Consider the following 17,237-nt stretch of genomic DNA (forward strand, 5'->3'; position numbering starts at 1 on the left):
AAAAAAAAAAAAAACTTGGCAGGCCGAGGCAGGAGGATCACCTGAGGTCAGGAGTTCGAGACCAGCCTGGGCAACATGGTGAAACTCCCATCTCTACTAAAAATTAGCTGGGCATGGTGGCGGGCGCCTGTAATCCCAGTTACTTGGGAGGCTGAGGCAGGAGAATCGCTTGAACCCGTGAGGCGGAGGTTGCAGTGAGCCGAGATCATGCCACTGCACTACAGCCTGGGCAACAGTGTGAGACTCCATCTTAAATAAATAAATACAAAAATAAAAATAAATAAATAACAACGCAGCCAAATCACATCATTCCCTCCCCTGAGGCCACGATGCACACAAAGTACTGAAGCCCTAAGGTACTTAAACAAAACAGAAACAAGCAAATCTTTGCCTCTGTCTGATCCCATGTCAACGTATCTAGCCAACCTTACCTTGTTCACTCTTCCCTTCCCTCCAGGCTGAGTAACCATGGCCACAGACCCCAGCTTTGACTCAGCTAAATGCTAAGCTCTCCCTTGCTCTGGATTTTGCTCAAGTAGCCCCACTGCCAAGAAAGCTCTCATACCTGGTTCCTCTTAGCCTTCATCTCTCAGCTCCAAGCCAATCCCCTCGAAAGCCTCACCTTCCTGGACCACAGTGTGCTTGGCAGCCCACCCTACTCAACCGAGATAATGGATTTCTTGTGAACCCCTTCATTCTATCTGGATGTGTCTCACAACCCGCACCTGCTTTGAACATGGGTGTACTGTGAAAGCCTTCTGGCGGAGACCCTGTCTGTCTCTACCAGTGTCTGCAGGAGCCTAGAACGGTAATATTCACACAGGGCTCAACAAGATAGGAGGGAGGACTCTGTCTCCTTGCTGACAATTAAAGGTGTAGAAACAGGAAGACAAGATGGCAAGTTCAGTGTGTGCAAAAGAGAGATGTAAATGGCCAAATATTATTCTGAAAGGATATATTCAACGATTTCATAAACCAAAGATGATGAAAGCAAGTATGATATTTTAAGAGGTGTTTTACCAACTACTACTAAGAAAGCAGTCAGTAAAGCACATGAGGGGCACCATCTGAAGGGGTAGTCATTAGTATTTATCCTCGGGGAAGAGTCATTTAGCTAGTTTTACCTAATTCCAATTCTTCCCAACTTGTTCACGAAGTTAAGCTTAGCAAGTACCTTGTTTGCAGCACTTAACAAATTACAGTTGTAGCCAACTTTGCATCATATTAGGTAGAAGGAAAAATAATTGCGGTTTTTGCCATTAAAAATAAAGCAAAAACACAAACACTATTGCACCAACCTAATAGCAATACTTGAGAAAAGCTTCTGATTCTTTTTTTTTTTTTTTTTTTTTTTTGAGACGGAGTCTCGCTCTGTCGCCCAGGCTGGAGTGCAGTGGCCGGATCTCAGCTCACTGCAAGCTCTGCCTCCCAGGTTCACGCCATTCTCCTGCCTCAGCCTCCCGAGTAGCTGGGACTACAGGCGCCCGCCACCTCGCCCGGCTAGTTTTTTGTATTTTTTAGTAGAGACGGGGTTTCACCGTGCTAGCCAGGATGGTCTCGATCTCCTGACCTCGTGATCCACCCGTCTCGGCCTCCCAAAGTGCTGGGATTACAGGCTTGAGCCACCGCGCCCGGCCCTACTTCTGATTCTTTATACCTAAACCTGGACACTTCCAACATTTGGGGCCAGATAATTCTTTGTTGAGGGGGCTCCACCGCAGAATGTTTACGAGCATCCCTGCCCCTAGTTGTGACAACCACAAATACCTCTCAACACTGCCAAACACCAGCGTCTCCTCTTTACCCTCCCCCACCCCCATCTCCCAGCAAGCCTGACCATGGCATCTGCCACTCGGCTCTCATCCTCTAGTCCCACACAGTTCTGCCAGGTTGTGCTTTTCTACTGCCCTCTGCCCTTGGATTCTAGCATCCTAGTTTGGGCTGTAACACTTCATGCCCACAATGCAGGAACCGCCTCCTAAACGGGCTGTCTTGCACCCTCTTGCCTTCCCAATCCAACCAGCACACCTTCCACTGCAACCAGCAGAAGCTCACCCATCACTTTGACAGGGAACACCCCTGACACAGGTAGACTTCTTTTTTTTTTTTTTTTTTTTTTGAGACGGAGTCTCACGCTGTTGCCCAGGCTGGAGTGCAGTGGCGCGATCTCGGCTCACTGCAAGCTCCGCCTCCTGGGTTCACGCCATTCTCCTGCCTCAGCCTCCTGAGTAGCTGGGACTACAGGCGCCCGCCACCGCGCCCGGCTAATTTTTTGTATTTTTAGTAGAGACGTGGTTTCACTGTGGTCTCGATCTCCTGACCTTGTGATCCGCCCGCCTCGGCCTCCCAAAGTGCTGGGATTACAGGCTTGAGCCACCGCGCCCGGCCGACTTCTTTTTCACTAAGTTTGGATTTGATTTGAAGACCTCATTTGTTAGAGTCTTCTGAGTTTTGTACGCCCTGCCTCAGGGATTAGCAGACTGGGAGACAGACTGGCAAAATTTGGGACCTCGCCTGCAATGAAAGGTGAACAGTCTCTTTTCTAGGTTTCATACATTAGAGTTCTTCAAGCGAGAGGTCTTCTAAAAATCTCATTTGTTGCTTTCAAAAAGACTGTAAAAATCACTGTACTCAAGTTTAAAATAAAATCTCAATTTGAAAATGCAGCTGAAACTTTAAAATGAAATTAGAGAGAAGCCCACAGGCAGTATTTGTTTAAAAAAAAAAAAAAAAAAGCACTCGGTTGGTTGGTCAGGCATGATGGCTCATGTCTGTAATCCCAGCTCTGTGGGAGGCCAAGGCGGGCAGATCACCTGAGGTCAGAAGTTCGAGACCAGCCTGACCAACATGGTGAAACCCCGTCTCTACTAAAAATACAAAAATCAGCCGGGCATGGTGATGCGCACCTATAGTCCCAGCTACTCAGGAGGCTGAGGCAGGAGAATCGCTTGAACCTGGGAGGCGGAGGTTGCAGTGAGCTGAGATCGCCTCCTAAACAGGCTGTCTTTGCACTCCAGCCATTGCACTAAACGCCACTGCACTCCAGCCTGGGCGACAAGAGCAAAACTCCTTCTAAAAAAAAACAAAACAAAAAACAAAAAGGCTGGGTGCAGTGGCTCACGCCTGTAATCCCAACACTTTGGGAGGCCAAGGCTGGCAGATCATGAGGTCAAGAGATCGAGACCATCCTGGCTAACATGGTGAAACCCCAACTCTACTAAAAATACAAAACAAAAATTAGCTGGGTGTAGTGGCAGATGCCTGTAGTCCCAGCTACTGGGGAGGCTGAGGAGAGTGGCGTGAACCCAGGAGGCAGAGCTTGCAGTGAGCCGAGATCACGCCACTGTACTCCAGCCTGGGCAACATAGCAAGACTCTGTTTCAAAAAAAAAAAAGCAGCACTGAAAAGAAAACACACATGTGATCAAGTCACAGAATAAACATTAGGGGCCGGGCGCGGTGGCTCAAGCCTGTAATCCCAGCACTTTGGGAGGCCGAGACGGGTGGATCACGAGGTCAGGAGATCGAGACCATCCTGGTGAACACAGTGAAACCCCATCTCTACTAAAAAAACTACAAAAAACTAGCCGGGCGAGGTGGCAGGCGCCTGTAGTCCCAGCTACTCGGGAGGCTGAGGCAGGAGAATGGCGTGAACCCGGGAGGCGGAGCTTGCAGTGAGCTGAGATCAGGCCACTGCACTCCAGCCTGGGCGACAGAGCGAGACTCCATCTCAAAAAAAAAAAAAAAAAAAAAAAAGAATAAACATTAGGTAGCTGGGCACAGTGGTTCATGTCTGTAGTGATAGCTACTCAGGAAGCCAAGTCAGAAGGCTTGCTTGAGCCCTGGAGTTCGAGACCAGCCTGGGCAACATAGCAAGACCCCATCTCCAAAAAAAGACTAAACACCACGCACACAACCTCTCCTACCTCCCTAGCCTCCTCCTTTGCCACTGCCACATATGTCATCACAAACCCTCCCTTGGTCTGGCACAGGGCAAAGGGAAGAGTAAAGACTAGAGCAGGATGGAAGAGCCCACACAGTGGCCAAGACGGGAACTGGAGGCCAAGGACTGTGTCTCCCGCTGGGCGGGCCACTTGCTCTATTGTCTTTAAGTGTTAAGTGACTGGGTAGGGGCAAATGGGGGATTCTGATTAGAAACTGGACAATGTCATGAGAAGCAGACTGAAAAAAAAAAAAAAGAAAGAAAGAAACTGGACAAGGCAGACTAAGCAAGGTAAGGGGGTTCTGTATGCTCCCTATCAAGTAACGATAACCAATGTCTACAGCCTCCGCACATGCCGCAGACAGAGCGAGCACGCCCGCTTTGACTGCACTTTCAGTGATATGCAGGGTGGCCTGGAGCACGGCAACCCACCAAGAACTGGAAAAGGAGAGTATGACTTAAAAGTCTGCAGGCATCAAAGAGATGCCAAGGCAGCCACAACTGAAGGGACCAATATTCCAAACAAAAGAGAACCCACTGAGGTGAGTCCACTATTCGGAGCCCCCACTCTTTCTGTCAATGCATTTGACAATTTGGAAGGATGTGGGGGCAGTACACTGATAAACTGGGAAGAAAACTCAGCAGAAAGTAGCGGCTAAAGAGCTCTAGAAAGCCCCAAGGGTCTGGGAAGACAAAAAGAAGTACAGGCCTGACAGTCAGCCAGGACTTAAGGGGCCAAGATCCCAGAGAAAAGGGAGACACAGGAAATGAGCCCAACACTCTGCAAACCTGGCTGAGAAGCTGGGCTTTCAGTAGTCTCATGGTGTTAGGGAGACAAAACTTGGGCTCCAAGACACGCCAAGAAAGAGGGGCCCTGGGAAACACTCCAGGGTTTCAGATGGAACCCCTGGATGGTTACACCGGGAGCAGGGGTTTGGGGGAAGGCAGCTCCAACTGAGGCTTACTGACTGAATCCCAGCCTCTGGTCACCCAGGCCCTGAGCTGAGATGATCTGTTCCTACTCTGGGCATGTGCCAGATGACACAGGGAAACTTTCTGAAGGAAGAGGGCATCACCCAGTGCTTCTACAGTTTTTCATACATAATGTCTGACTCAATTAAAAAAATAAAAATAAGCCTATCAACAAATGAACCAAGAGAAAAAAGAAAAACAGAAATGGATCCAGAGGTGACCTATATAATAAGTTACCCGATGCAAATGTCAGCTAGTCAAAAATATACTTGACAAAAGGAAAGCATTTCACTAGAGAACTAGAATAGTAAAAGGAATGATGCAGACTCTAGAACTGAAAATTATAACTGAAATTAAGAACTCAATCTATGGGCTAAACGGTGATGGACACAAATGAAGAGAGGGTGAGTGAGGTGGAAGATGGGTCAGTAAAAATACCTGGACTTGAGAGTTTGGGCACAATAGCTCACACCTGTCATCCCAGTGCTTTGACATGTAGAGGTGGGAGGATCACTTGAGGTCAGGAGTTTAAGACCAGCCTGGGTAAAACAGCAAGACCCCGCCTCTACAAAAAATTTAAAAATTAGCTGGGCATGGTGGCACATGCCCATAGTCTCAGCTACTCAAAAGGCTAAGGCAAAAGGATTGCATGAGCCCTGGAGTTTGAGGCTGCAGTGAACAGTGATCGCGCGCACCACTGCACTCCAGCCTCGGCAACAACAGAGTACCTGTCTCTTTTTTTTTTTTTTCCAAGACGGAGTTTCGCTCTTGCCACCCAGGCTGGAGTGCAATGGTGTGATCTTGGCTCACTGAAACCTCCGCCTCCCAGGATCAAGCAAGTCTCCTGCCTCAGCCTCCCGAGTAGCTGGGATGACAGGCGCCGGCCACGCCCGGCTATTTTTTGTATTTTTAGTAGAGACGGGGTTTCACCATGTTGGCCAGGCTGGTCTTGAACTCCTGACTTCAGGTGATCCGCCCACCTTGGCCTCCCAAAGTGCTGGGATTACAGGCGTGAGCCACCGCATCCAGCCACCTGTCTCTTAAATACACACACACACACACACACACACGCTGCCTCAAGCCTGTATTGCCAACACACTAGGAGAGTGAGGCGAGTGGATCGCTTAAGCCCAAGAGTTTAAGACCAGTCTGTGCAACACGGCAAAACCCCATCTCCACTGAAAATACAGAAATTAGCCAGGTGTGGTGGTGCGCACCTGTAGTCCCTGCTACTCAGGAGCTGAAGTGGGAGGACCGCTTAAGCCCAGAAGGCAGAGGCTGCAGTGAGCTGAGATTGCACCACTACACTCCAGCCTGGGCAACAGAGCAAGACCCTATCCCAAAAATATATATATACATATATACATATACACACACACACCCCCGCCACACAGGCCAGACACAGTGGCTCATGTCTGTCATCCTCACAGTTTAGGAGGCCAAGGTAGGAAGATTGCCTGAGCCCAAGAGTTCAAGACCAGCCTGGGCAAGAGAGAGACCCAGTCTCTAAAAAATAAATAAATAAATATATATATAAACATGCACATATATACACACACACACACACACATCTAGACACATACACAGAAAAGGTCTAGAAAATACAGAAAGGAGCACAAGAGACATGTAGGACATGACAAAAGCCTAATGTATATCACGCCATTGCACTCCAGCTTGGGCAACAAGAGCGAAACTCCATCTCAAAAAAAAGAAAAGCCTAATGTACACAAAAATGGAGGCCTTCAGAGTGAAGATGAGTGAAAAATAGGAGTATTTATACAGAGAAGAGCCAAAACTTCCAAAATTGATTAGGAACAGGCCACCAATACAACAAATATCGAGTTTTGCTAATGCCTAAAGCAAAGAAAATCTTACAAGCCACCAGAGGCAGCTTCAAATCCTGGTGGAAGGAAAGAGTAGCTGGTGAGATCTTGCTGTGTGTCTGATTAGTCCCTTCACTGCCTGTTTGAGCTTCAGCAGAATTGAAAATGGCTGGCAGTAAGGCTGGGAAGGACTCCAGAAAGGCCAACAAAGGCAGCTTCCCACTCACAGAGAGCCAATTTGCAGTTCCTGGTGGGCCGTATTCACTGACACCTGAAATCTAGGACAATCAGTCCTGGACATGTGGGCGCAACTGCCGCTGTGAATAGCACAGCCATCCTGGAGTACCTCACTGCGGAGGTACTTGAACTGGCAAGAAACCCATCAAAAGACTTCACAGTACAGTATATTATCCCTCATTACTTGCAACTTGCCATTCGTGGAGATGAAGAATTGCAGTCTCTCATCAAGTCTACAATTGCTGGTAAAGGTGTCATTCCACACATCCACAAATATCTAATTGGGAACAAAGGACAACAGCAGACTGTCTAAAGGCTGCCTGGATTCCTTATTATCTCAGGACCCTAAACACTCTACCAGCTGTCCAGTGTTGCTGATTCCAGTGAACTGTATCTCTGTGAAAAACACAATTCTGCCTTTCTGTAATTCTACTTGAGCAAGTAGGAAGTTTAATTAGCTTTCCAACCAACAAATTTCTACATTTAAGTCTTAACCATATTTGTTACCGTGGCTTCAAAGAAGCTATTGATTCTGAAGTAGTGGGTTTTGATTGAGTTGACTGTTTTCAAAAAACTGTTTGGATTTTAATTGTGATGGAGAGTTATAGTAACAAACATTTGGTTTTGCACAGACATTATTTCCACTCTGGTGGATAAACTCAGAAAAGTCATATCCTCTCCAAAAAATAAAAATAAAAGCAACCAGAAGGGAAAAAAAAAGAAGTATTACTTCAAATGGAACAACAATAACACCAAAAGCTGACTTGTCAAGAAGAAGGAAGTGAGCTAAAAAACAATGAATTCGCTGCTACAAAATGGTGCAAGGAAATGACCATGAACCCATAATTCTATACCCAGCAAAATCATTCTTCAAAAGTGAAGGCAAGTTGGGCACGGTGGCTCACACCGGTAATCCCAGCACTTTAGGAGGCTGAGGCAGGCAGCTGCTTGAGCCAAGGGGTTTGACCCCAGCCTGGGCAACATGGTGAAACATCGCCTCTATTTAAAAAAAAAAAAAAAGGCCAGGAGTGGTGGCTCATGCCTGTAATCCCAGCACTTTGGGAGGCTGAGGAGGGCAGATCACAAGGTCAAGAGATCGAGACCATCCTGGCCAACATGGTGAAACCCCGTCTCTAGTAAAAAATACAAAAATTAGCTGGGCGTGGTGGCACGTGCCTGTAGACCCAGCTACTCGGGAGGCTGAGGCAGAAGAATTGCTTGAACCCCGGGGGAAGAGGCTGCAGTGGGCCAAGATCGTGCCACTGCATTCCAGACTGGCGACGGAGCAAGACTCCATCTTAAAAAAAAAAAAGAAACAAAAAACTAAAGGTAAAATAGAAAATTTTCAGGCCAACAAAAATGACAATTCATTATCCACAGATATGAACTAAAAGAAATGCCTTAGCCAGGCGCGGTGGCTCACGCCTGTAATCCCAGCACTTTGGGAGGCCGAGGCGGGCGGATCACAAGGTCAGGAGATCGAGACCACGGTGAAACCCCGTTTCTACTAAAAATACAAAAAATTAGCCGGGCGCGGTGGCGGGCGCCTGTAGTCCCAGCTACTCAGGAGGCTGAGGCAGGAGAATGGCGTGAACCCGGGAGGCGGAGCTTGCAGTGAGCCGAGATTGCGCCACTGCACTCCAGCCTGGGCGAGAGAGCGAGACTCTGTCTCAAAAAAAAAAAAAAAAAAAAAGAAATGCCTTAGAAAGTTCTTCAGGGAAAAGAAATACAGGCTGGGTGCAGGGGCTCACATCTGTACTCCCAGCACTTTGGAGGCTGAGGCAGGCAGATCACTTGAGGTCAGGAGCTTGAGACCAGCCTGGCCAACACGGTGAAACCCAGTCTCTACTAAAAATACAATAATTAGCCGGATGTGGTGGCACACGCCTGTAGTTCCAGCTACTCAGAAGGTTGAGGCAAGAAAATCGCTCAAACACGGGAGATGGAGGTTGCAGTGAGCCGAGATTGTGCTACTGCACTCCAGCCTAGGTGACAGAGTGAGATTCTGTCTCAAAAAAGAAAAAAACAAACAAACAACAACTGCAATCCCCGACAGAAACATGAAACAACAATAAAGAATGAAGAGCAAAAAAAAAAAAGGTAACTATGAGGATAAATCTAAATAAACATTAACTGTACAAAACAATTATGATACTGCGAAAAGTACATCTAAAACTAAAATACATAAACTTGTAAGACGCAGCTAAAAGTGTGTAGTGGCTCACACCTGGATCCCACTGTTTTGGGAGGCTAACAGCAGAGGATCACCTGAGGCCAGGAGCTGAAGACCAGCTGGGGCAGTACAGCAAGACGCTGTCTCTATTTTTAAAAATAAATATAAATTAAATTAAACTGAAATATATAAAACAATGACACAAAAGGTAGGAGGGAGTTAAATCCAGCTCAAGTATCTAAGGAAACAGCAGTGTCTGGGAAGCAGTAAAATAATAAATCAGGCTTAAATTGAAAATGTATACTGTATCTGTGCAGGTGGCTACTAGAATTTGAATTACATGACTCAAACAATTGATATAACTGATGTACATAGAACACTACATTCCTATCAATATATATTACTTTCAAGTGGCTGGGAAACATTTAACAAAACTGAGTACATGCTGGGCTATTAGGAAAGTTCAACACATTTCAAAGGATTTAAATAATGCAGAATATATTTAGGGATCTTAAAATAATTAAGCTAGAAATCGACAAAAAGGTATCTAGAAAATCCCCACGCCAAGATTTGCCGGGCGCGGTGGCTCAAGCCTGTAATCCCAGCACTTTGGGAGGCCGAGACGGGCGGATCACAAGGTCAGGAGATCGAGACCATCCTGGCTAACACGGTGAAACCCCGTCTCTACTAAAAAATACAAAAACTAGCCGGGCGAGGTGGCGGACGCCTGTAGTCCCAGCTACTCGGGAGGCTGAGGCAGGAGAATGGCGTGAACCCGGGAGGCGGAGCTTGCAGTGAGCTGAGATCCGGCCACTGCACTCCAGTCTGGGCGACACAGGGAGACTCTGTCTCAACAAAAAAAAAAGAAAATCCCCACAAACAGGGAAGTTGAGAAATACACTTCTAAAAATTGTATGAACAACAAACAACACCGCAGTGAAAATTACAACATTATTTTTACATAAAAGATAATGAAAATTTGACATATCAAAACTTGTAGGCCGGGCGCGGTGGCTCAAGCCTGTAATCCCAGCACTTTGGGAGGCCGAGACGGGCGGATCACGAGGTCAGGAGATCAAGACCATCCTGGCTAACCCGGTGAAAACCCATCTCTACTAAAAAATACAAAAAACTAGCCGGGCGAGGTGTTGGGCGCCTGTAGTCCCAGCTACTTGGGAGGCTGAGGCAGGAGAATGGCGTAAACCCGGGAGGCGGAGCTTGCAGTGAGCTGAGATCCGGCCACTGCACTCCAGCCTGGGCGACAGAGCGAGACTCCGTCTCAAAAAAAAAAAAACAAAAAAAAAAACAAAAAAAAAAAACTTGTGACATGCATCTAAAAGTGTGTTTAGAGAGAAATGTATAGGCTTAAAAACATATATTAGAAAGAAAAAAGTTAAAACAAGTATCTATTCAAGAAACTAGAAAAGGCCAGGTGCAATGGCTCACATCTGTAATCCCAGCACTTTGGGAGGCCAAAGCGGGTGGATCACTTGCGGCCAGGAGTTCGAGACCAGCCTGGCCAACATGGCAAAACCCCATCTCTATTAAAAATACAAAAATTAGCTGGGCGTGGTGGCGGGTGCCTGTAATCTCAGCTACCCGGGAGGGGGCTGAGGCAGGAGAATTGCTTGAAACCTGGAGGCAGAGGCTGCAGTGAGCTGAGATCATGCCACTGCACTCCAGCCTGGGAGACACAATGAGACTCTGCCTCAAAAAAAAAAAAAAAAAAAAGACATATACATATACATATATATACATAAAATCTCAAACAAAAAACGAAGCTTAAAAAAAAGTAGAAATTAATGCAATAGAAACAAATGTAAGTAGAAAAAAAGTAAAGCTAACAGTTGGTCCCTTGAAAGAACTTACAAAACTGACAAACCCTCAAGACTGATTAAGAGACAATATACGAATTACCAATATCAAAAATTATTAAAAGGGGACATCACTACAGATCTTGCAGATAATAAGGACTGTAAACCACTTTAAACTTACAAATTGGAAAGTTTGGGTGGCCTGAACAAATCCCTAGCAGGGAAAAATGCTTTATCTAAATAGACACATGAAGAAATACTCAAAATCCTACATCTACCTATAAAATTAATTCTAAAAATACTACAGGAGCTGGTTTTGCCAAAGAATGTTTTCAAACATTTAAGGAAGGTAACACAAATTTCGAAGGAACTCTTCTAGGGAGTAGAAAAAGAAGGAATATATTCCACCTTGTTTTATGAAACCAGCATAACCTCAATACCAAATCCCAACAAGGGCACTGAAGGAAAGTAAAATTACAAGTCAATCTTTCTCGTGAATATAAATGCAATAATCCTAAACAAAATATTACCAAATACAATCCAGTAAAAGGAGAATACATCAAGATCAGGTTGGAATTATTCTACAATTGTAAATCTTTTTTAAAAGGGAGGTGCTCTTTCTCAGGAGTTCCTGAGGTTGTTTCCCCAGGCTACAAACAATAAGCAATTAAAAAAAAAAAAAAAAGCAAGGCGCAGTGACGTGCATCTATAATTCCAACTACCTGAGAGGCTGAGTGGGAAGATCACTTTAGCCCAGGAGTTCAAGGCTACAGAGAGCTATGATGGCGCCACTGCACTCGGGGCTGGGTAATGGAGCAAGACCCCACCTCAAAAATAAACAAACAAATAAAAACAGTTAAATTCCCACATAACAGAAAAATCACATGACTGTCTCAAAAGATGCAGAAAATCCATGTTAAGAAATATAACATCTGCTCATGGTATTTAAAAAACTCTTGGCAAACTAAGAAGAGAAGAATTTTTACATCTGGATAAAGAACATCTACAGGGCCAGGTGTGGTGGCTCACAATGGAAATCCCAGCACTTTGGGAGACCAAGGAGAGAGGATTGCTGGAGACCAGGAGTTTGACACTAGTCTGGGCAACCGAGTGAGAACCTTTTTCTTAAATTACCAGATCTCAAGACAGACTATATCTACAGTAATTTAGACATTGTGCTATTTATGCAAAGATGACAAAAAGATCAAAGGAGCAGAAGAGAGTCCAGAAACAGACCCACACACTTACAGTCACTGGACTGAGATGACATAGATGACACTGCATGTAGTACACTGGGGAAAGAATGGTCTTTTTAAGAAATTATGCAGGGTCAACTAGATATCCATTAAAAAAAAAAAAAAAAGAGAGACTCTTGGCCCCATCACATACCATAAACAAAGTCAATTTCAGACAGAAGATTTAAAAATACAGTTTTCAGAAGACAATGTAGAGTATCTTCATGAACTTGACCTAGCAAATTTCTTAAGCAGGACACAAAGAGCATTAAACATTACTGAAAAGATTGATCAACTGAGCTACATTAAAAATTTAAAACTTCTGGCTGGGCGCGGTGGCTCAAGCCTGTAATCCCAGCACTTTGGGAGGCCGAGACGGGCGGATCACAAGGTCAGGAGATCGAGACCATCCTGGCTAACACGGCGAAACCCCGTCTCTACTAAAAACACAAAAAATTAGCCGGGCGAGGTGGCGGCGCCTGTGGTCCCAGCTACTCGGGAGGCTGAGGCAGGAGAATGGCGGGAACCCGGGAGGCGGAGCTTGCAGTGAGCTGAGATCTGGCCACTGCACTCCAGCCTGGGCGACAGAGCGAGACTCCGTCTCAAAAAAAAAAAAAAAAAAAAAATTAAAACTTCTGTGTATCAAAAGATACCACTGAGAAAGTGAAAAGGTAAACACGAGAGTCTAAAAACAATCTGTCATGCACATATGTACTCAGAATATAGAGAAAACTCCTTCAAATCAGTAAGAAACAAAATAGACAACCCAACCAACCGATGGGCAAAAGATAACCGTCTCACGAGACATCCAGATGGTCAGTGAACACAGGAAGAGATGCTTTACCTCTGCATGTTCCTGGCCATCAGGGAGCAGCAAATTCAGACCATACTGAGCCACCTACCAGCTAACAGCCACCAGAACAGCTAAAATTAAAAGACCCAACAAGGCCGGGTGCGGTGGCTCAAGACTGTAATCCCAGCACTTTGGGAGGACGAGACGAGTGGATCACGAGGTCAGGAGATCGAAATCATCCTGGCTAACACGGTGAAACCCCATCTCTACTAAAAAATACGAAAAACTAGCCGGGCGAGGTGGCGGGCGCCTGTAGTCCCAGCTACTCGGGAGGCTGAGGCAGGAGAATGGCGGGAACCCGGAAGGCGGAGCTTGCAGTGAGCTGAGATTGCACCACTGCACTCCAGCCTGGGGGACAGAGCAAGACTCCGTCTCAAAAAAAAAAAAAAAAAAAATTGCAGTAATAAAATTCGACCTTCATAAACTTAGTATTTTATAAGATTCAAATGAGAAAAATCTTAATGATTCTCTAATCCAACAAAAAAGGAACATACAGCTCTAATGTCAAATCATTGTTGCTATAAAGGAAACCCACGTTTGGCTTATCAATCTTCCCAGAGAACTGACTACAGCCAAGAAATACATTAAGGCTAGTAATTATTCATTTACTAAGTTATCACTGCAGACCCATCATGTGAGTATAAATGTGTGTTTCTGCAGGTCTACCTGAATGCACCCCAAAGGCACTTAGGATGAGTAACATGGGGCCTAGACAGCTCTGAAACACCTAAGTAACCCACTTCTCTCCCACTCTGCTCCGTGACACTCACCTGACACTTTTCTAGTTTTTACACTTTCTCCCTTTACCTACCATTAAGCAAATCCTCATTCAACTCTATGAGCAAAGTCTTTCAAACACTGGTCCAAATGTAATATACTCAGAGAAATAATTTCAGTTGTTCTAAGCTTTAAATTTTTTTTTTTTTTTGAGACAGTGGTGCAATCTTGGCTCCTCTGCAACCTCTGCCTCCCTGTCTCAAGTGATTCTTATGCCTCAGCCTCTGAGTAGCTGGGACTACAGGTGTGTGTTACCACGCTCCACTAATTTTTGTATTTTTGGTAGAGACAGGGTTTTGCCATGTTGGCCAGGCTGGTCTCAAACTCCTGACCTCAGGTGATCCGCCTGCCTTAGCCTCCCAAAGTGCTGGGATTACAGGCATGAGCCAACACACCCGGCCTAAGCTTTAAAATTCTTGTCTACCAAGGAAGAAGTTCCTAAGGAATCAATCTCCAGTCTTCTATCCCCTAAAACAAATGTGACTTACAAAACCTAGATGTTCTGATAAAGGTGGGCTATCAAAATAATATTTTTTTCTGTGAAATCCTATTTGTCTACTAAATTATATTAGGAAATTAGAAACACATGAGACACAATCCATGGGAAGCACAAGTTTAGCAAGAGAAGGTTGAAGACAACAGAACGGAGGCACCACATAGATTGGTTGCTTCAGAGCCCTTTTTCAGAAACTCTGGAGAACTTCCTGAACCTAGGCAGTTCCCAAAGATAGGAATGAAAATAATGAGGTATTTTCACATGACTTTAGAGTACAACAATTTGTTCTCCCTAAGAAGTTTAATCCCTAGGAACTTTGCATTTGACTTAGAAACACCAGAAACCATCATTTCACAAATGGTTATGGAAAATACTCATCTGAAACATTAACAAAAGATGACACCAATTAAAAAAAAAAAAAAAAACATTTAGTGGAGAATAATCTACAGAGTCTCAAGTTAAAAGCACTCATACCTGTGGAAGTGCCGTGTTGAGCTGTCTCTGCAAGGAATCTCTTTCATGACCAACCTCATGTAACTTCCCCTGGGTTAAGGCCAGTGTTTCTTGAGTCTCTCTCAGTGTGTCAAGAAGGCGGTCCCTTTCTTCCAACATGGAGACCATCAACTGTTCAAAATGTGAATCTGCGTCTGGCTGCGAAGGGGAGCCGGAACCATGGCTTCCACCTCCTCCAGGGGGGCCTTCTGCTTCGCTGATGGTCGGCATCACCTCGCACATCATCTTGAAATGAAAGAGCCAGGCTACAGTCATCAAGTGCAGAATACAGGTTCCCACAAATATGCAACTTTACAGGTATCTGTAGCTAAAAAGAGGGGCAGCCTCATTATCCTCAGATCTGTTACGCTTTGTGTGTAAATAAGCTGGGAAAACATATACCGGGCAAATATTAAGTGCAGAAATACACAACATGAAGACATTAACACAGACAAAAATCCAGGGAAGGGGTCAAGATACCAGAGGACTACCCTCACAAAAAAGGGCAAACCCTGGGGTAGTCTGTTTGCAAAGCTGTACTTGTTTTTGTCGAAAACAAGTGTGCTTCTGTTACCTAATTTTTTTTTACTTCCCAGTGGGGGGTGGGGGGGGGGGGAAGAAAGTCAAAACACATGTCACCCAATCATTTTTCAGGAAAAGCACAGAAGGAGCATACAGCCAGCAAAACTGACAAGTACAAAATCCATCAGGCATCTTGCAGGAATGTGTGCAGTCAGCTCCTGTGAAGAACTGACGGCTCCCTGAATTCTTGAGCTGGAGCTGGTGAGCACTAAAAGGAACTGGATTCGTTAAACGCTGGCAGAAGTGTTTTTTTTTCAATGGCTGCAACGGTTGATCAGTCAACCTAACTTACGTAAGTTTACAACCGAAAAAAAAAAAAAACTCACAATGGAAATATAGCAGGTCGATATACAGCCGGAGGCGGCTAGGAAAGAGGGAAAAGTGAAAGGTGAGATGATGAGAGGCTATTAAGTGTCTGGGATATAAAGACAGCGCGAGGGGATGGGGAAGTCGCTTCTGAGTCTTTCGGGCAGTATTCGGGGCGCGATGGACCCCTGAGAGAGGATGGCCCAGGCGGCGCACCTGATGGGGATGACCTCCAGCCTGCTCGAACCGTACTCCTTCCCCTCCTGTATCAGGTGCGGCGAGAACCCCGGACCCCGGAGGTGAGGACCGTTGACAACGGAGCCCGCTCGGGCCGGGGCTTTCAGCGGCCGCAGTTCCCCGCCCCTCGCCCCAGCGCCCGGGTCACGGGGCGCAGGGCTCGGGGAGGGGCGGCGCGCAGTCCCCGGAGCCATCCCTCGGGGCGCTGGGGTTCCGCCAGAGCTCTCCCAGCGCGACCCGGCGCCGCGGCCTCGCCCCCACCCGCCCCGGAGCGCACCCTTCCTCGCGAACACATCCAACCGGCTGCGTGGCCGCCGCGGAGACCGGGACCAGCCGGTGACGCCTGGGCCCCGAGCCTGCCTCAGTGTCCCGCTCCCTTACCTTGCTCACCGGCGGGAGCGGGCGAGGAGGCTCCGCGGCGGCTCGCGGGCGGCTGCTCGCTCCGGGCGAGCTTGGGAGCCGACGAAGGCAGCCCGCGGCCGGCGTCCGCCTGCCCGCCCCACGCCGCGGCCCCGGGGCCCGCCGCCCCAGTCACTAAGGCCGGCCCGCGGCCGGACACTGGCGGAGCGGAGGAGGAGCGGGCCCGGCTGCGCGGCGCCGGCGTCGACGTGCCCGACGTCGAGCGCGTCGGCGCGAGCGTCAGCACCGCCCCGGGGGCGGGGCCCGAGGAGGACCGCGGCCCGAGTGCGCAAGCGCTGTCGCCTCAGGAGGAGGCGGGCGGCTGCTCCGGGGAACTGATTGGCTGAGCGAGACGGGAGCCACGCCCCCAGGCCCCGCCCGGGTCGGTGGGGGGTCTCCGGGATGAGCCACAGGTGGGCGCTCAGGTGCCCGCCGGGTCAGCGTCTTCCTCCGGGCATCCCTAGTCTCCTCCCACTGCTGCGGGGACGCCGGCGGCCTTTGCCGAGTATGTGCCGCGCCTCGGGTTCTGAGGCGGACGCGTCCCGCACGTCAGGTCCCTCCCGAGCTGGAGGCGCTGGATTCGCACCTCGTGAGGAAGAGCGAGCCGAGGCTTCAGCCACTGCCGCGGGCCCAGACCCCGCCCGCCGCGTCGCTCCCAGGGTCTCCGCGGGCCTGATCGGGGTTCAGCAGGACGCGGTTCCCGCCAGGACCCACTTACGGAGCGCAGCCTGCTGCACCTGGGGACGCTCCGGCGCAGCGTCCAGCGTGCAGGCTTTGCCGCTGTGGCTTTCACTCTGCAGCGTGGGCCCGGGCGATTCGGGAAGCCCGCCTGGGCTTCAGCGCCTCCGATGTAGGATGGGAAAATGATGCAGACCTACCTGCGAGGCTGCTTTAAGATA

General features: G+C 47.6%; 1 protein-coding gene and 1 pseudogene across 16 annotated transcripts in view; one reads left to right on the top strand and one right to left on the bottom strand.

Annotated features, from left to right (window-relative positions):
- The window catches only part of LOC105469735 (PTPRF interacting protein alpha 1), a 121,356-nt gene extending 104,811 nt beyond the window's left edge, over positions 1-16,545 (bottom strand). For 2 of the 16 annotated variants that reach the window (XM_011721212.3, XM_011721206.3), the window contains exons 1-2: positions 16,321-16,545; positions 14,797-15,060 (exon numbers count right to left, since the gene is read on the bottom strand). In XM_011721212.3, coding sequence (XP_011719514.2) covers positions 14,797-15,060 — 264 coding nt within the window. In that variant the 5' untranslated portion in view covers positions 16,321-16,545. Of the gene's footprint in view, positions 1-14,796; positions 15,061-15,918; positions 16,058-16,320 lie in introns of those variants that run through there. The other 14 variants (XM_011721202.3, XM_011721203.3, XM_011721200.3 and 11 more) reach the window with 11 other exon arrangements.
- On the top strand, positions 6,903-7,287 carry LOC139357407 (histone H2A.Z pseudogene; annotated as a pseudogene).
- Positions 16,546-17,237: the final 692 nt, after the last annotated feature.

The sequence above is a fragment of the Macaca nemestrina genome, chromosome 12, assembly GCF_043159975.1.
Source record: "Macaca nemestrina isolate mMacNem1 chromosome 12, mMacNem.hap1, whole genome shotgun sequence".
Taxonomy (NCBI): Eukaryota; Metazoa; Chordata; class Mammalia; order Primates; family Cercopithecidae; genus Macaca; species Macaca nemestrina.